The sequence below is a fragment of the Gavialis gangeticus genome, unplaced genomic scaffold (assembly GCF_001723915.1).
Source record: "Gavialis gangeticus isolate Ggan-Ray unplaced genomic scaffold, GavGan_comp1, whole genome shotgun sequence".
NCBI classification, from domain to species: domain Eukaryota; kingdom Metazoa; phylum Chordata; order Crocodylia; family Gavialidae; genus Gavialis; species Gavialis gangeticus.
In genome coordinates, this window is record NW_017729029.1 from 48,463,637 (window position 1) to 48,467,223 (window position 3,587).

General features: G+C 43.1%; 1 protein-coding gene across 2 annotated transcripts in view; it reads right to left on the reverse strand.

Annotated features, from left to right (window-relative positions):
- Positions 1-3,587, reverse strand: part of LOC109300755 (phosphatidylinositol-binding clathrin assembly protein-like) — a 62,465-nt gene that overhangs the window by 29,344 nt on the left and 29,534 nt on the right. For both annotated transcript variants that reach the window (XM_019521561.1, XM_019521560.1), the window contains exons 7-8: positions 1,180-1,286; positions 523-564 (exon numbers count right to left, since the gene is read on the reverse strand). In XM_019521561.1, the coding sequence (XP_019377106.1) occupies positions 523-564; positions 1,180-1,286 (149 nt within the window). The remainder of the gene's footprint in view (positions 1-522; positions 565-1,179; positions 1,287-3,587) is intronic.

Below are 3,587 nucleotides of genomic sequence, written 5' to 3' on the forward strand. Positions count from 1 at the left end.
CTACTGCAGTTCAAACCACCCCTCAAATACCTCTTAGAAACCTAACTAATTCTACAATTTACCCCTGCTGCGGAATTTTCAAGCACATCCATTATTTTGGAATGGGTTTTCAGGGCATGCCTTGCACCAGCCATGTGTCAGCATTATCAGTGCACTATGGAAAAGGTATGGCAATTGAGTGGAATAGAGTCTCCTCTCCCAAAGAAATGACACATTATGGCCATCTATTTATGTAGCACACTAAATCCTTTCTGAAAAAACAAACCCAAACATTTTAATAAAAATCTGCCTATAAATGCTGAATAGTAATTACTGATAGTATACAGAACTCTTATCCTAATTGCAAAAGTGTTTAAATATTGTGTACACATAACAGTCCATGGGAAAAGTGAGTATGTGTATTTCCATATATAAATATATGGAAGAGAATGCATTCTCGGGATGAATATGACGACACACATCAACTATTAAAAACAAAGGGACAAAAGAACTGGATTAAATTAATATGACATGTACACTGACCTGAGTAAGATCTGGAATGTCACCCTGATCAATTCCAACTTGCTGGGTTCACAAAAAAGGAAATAAAAAAAATGTACATTACTACATGCAGTGGCAATGAAAAGAAAAAACTGTGAGGTCTGAATGTTACATAGAAACTAGGATATCAGAAAGGGACATGAATAACTTTCTGAACTGGTACAAGTGTAAATGGATAGTCCAACAAAAGTTCTGAGCCAGAACTTTAGTATGCACAAACAAACTCAAACAGTATTTCTACTTGAAGTGTTTTTCATGCAAAAAAAATCTATTGAAAGCATTGCAAGAAGTATCCACGCTGCTTTTTAGAATTTGTCTGCTCAAAACACAGCATAGTAAAGGAGTGTTTTGCAAGCATTTTACAAACGCATGCAGCCAACTTGCTGCCACCTACTTCTAATTAAATGTACTAGTACTTCAGACAGGAAGTTTAACTATACTGTTAGTATTTGTGCAACATGCCTTAAAATATCGTTTCTATAATGAAAGGAATTTAAGCAACCTTTACATGTAATAGTCTATAAAAGATCACTTTGTTTAGCAAGTCAAACAAACATTAAAATTAAGTTTGGTATAAATACTACTGTACCAGCACAGATAGCTTAATGACACTGTTTTGATGCACACAAATTTACTTACCTCTGCTACTTTGAGGAATTCTGACAATTTGGTCATTCTGGCTAAGAACTTTTTGTAAATATCCAAACCTTCTTTGCACTGGTTCTTTTTCATATCAAAATACTTTTCTAAAGACAGAAATAAAAGAGTCATTTGTAAAGAAGATACAAAAACCCTAAGATTTCCACACTAATGTTAGAGATTGGAAAAAGAACATTGATAGAACTAGTTTCAGACAAAGTAAAATGAGTGTATGTTTCCAGTCAGTAAGACCTTGGTGCACAATTGCTGTAGCCTGGATACAAAGGTACCAGCAGTTTTAAAGTACTTCAGTTGAACATCATTTCATAATGAAGAACACTTGCAAGAATTCAGTTGATCCACAAGATAAAATTAACAGAGAAGCTGACTTTATGCCTGAATATCACGTTTCCTAAAGCAGTTGGTTAAAAGTGCACAAGTATACCCTTGCAAACAAGAAGTTGTTAGCAGAATCTAGAAACATTTGAAGTAAAAGTGAAAGCCTTGATTATTAAATTGATTTGTAACACATGTAATAGAGAATCTCTGCCACTGCTTTTTGGACAAGTTTATACCTACAATTTGTACCCTACGGGCACGTCCAGATGGCCCTGCACATACCTCTTGCCACGTCTCAAAGCAGTTTGAGGTGTGACAAGAGCCATGCTGGGAACAAACAAATGCTCCTTGCGCTGCAAATTTGCAATGTGGGCTCAAAATTTGATTCTTGGATTTCCAGGTATCAAAAAAAACAACAAAAAACCTGCACTAAAAAAAAAAACCAGAGCAGGGCACAGTCCTGGACTGTGCCCTGAGGCAACCAGAGGCTGGGGTCCTTCAAAGTGACACTTTGGTAGCCAGCCAGAGCATATCTATGGCTGCCCCTTGCCCTGGTGCTGAAGCGTGCTGCCTCCATGTACAGGGTTGCCTGGAGTGGTGCAGGCTGCAACCTGATGGGACCAGGCTCCATCCCAGGTAAGTAAAGGACTGGTGGTCAAGGGGACTGGAGTGGGGGTGGGCGGCTGAAGGTGAACGAGGGGGCTGCTTGGGAGGGGTGGGTCCCCTGCCTGCCCCACAGACTTCCTCCCCCCCCTCCCTGCAGCAGCAGGGGTCACTGGGGCACTCGGGGCCCTCCTGGCACAGCCCCCACATGGCACACAGCAGTGCAGTGTGGCCCCAGCCCTGGCTGCCTGGCACCCAGTGCTGCCTGTGACACATTGGCGTGGCGCTGTGCACCTTCAGGCAGCTCGGACTATCACCCAGAGCCCAGTGCCACTCGCAGGGACCACACGTCATACTGGGTTGGATTCTGCGTGCATGGAACCAGCCCAGATGAAGCTCATGCACGCAGGATATGGCCTGGAACAACACGCGTTCCCATGAGCGATGCTAGGCCCTGGGGTGACATGCCCTGGGCAGGGGCATGCAGGCAGCAGGTTGGAGCTCTGCCCTGGGTCCAGACCACACTGTCACCACTGGAAGATCCCAGGTCTGGCCTCAGAGCAGCTCTGCACTCAGCCATGTGTCCTGCCAGTGCTGCTGGGGGCCGGTCTCCATGGGAACCCTGACCCCACATTGTCCTGGCACCGCTACTGGAGTCTCCATGGAAACTGGCTCCAGTGAGACAGGCAGGGGGCTACTGGGAAATGGAATCTAGCTGCCGGCTGGATCTCCCATTTTGCCCACCTGTTTTAAGCCTACAAAACTCAGAATGGGGCAACCCCTTCCACAATGAAAAGAAAGGCATATAAATATACCTTGGTGCATAATTCTTTCACAAGGCTATTTGTGGAAAAATCCCTGACATTTCTAGTACATTATTTATTCTTGCCTTAAATTTCTATTTGAAATTTATTTTGCAAAGGTGAAATGTAAAGCCAACATATTAATGCCAGACAGACATCACTAAAGCTTTAAACAGACACTGCATTTGTCCTAGAAGAAACCATTTCCCCCAGGACAGAGTTTATCATTCAGACATCCATGTCTGCTGTCCTAGAACCAACCCTAAAAAGAGTCACAAGATAAGAAGTGCTAACAGTTTGTCCCAGGATATCATGAAGTAAGCCTGAACAGTTGTCCCAAGGTTGCAATACTGAATCAATGGCAAGACAGCGGCAGTGCATTCAGCTGCCAATTAAATCCTGACTAGAAGGGAGATGCGTGCATGCCAATTCTGGGACTTTTCTGTTCCAAGATAAACACAGTCACAACTTCCCCTGAGACAAATGCAACATCTGTTCCTAGGCTAAAACTAATGTTAAAGTAACTACCAGAAAACCACTATGGTATGAGGACTGGGACATGAGGTTGTCAGGCTGCTGTACAGATTCTATTTTATCTGTAATTGTTTTACTTCTTCCTCCCTTCATGTAAAACAACAACAACAACAAACACCCCCCCCCCCC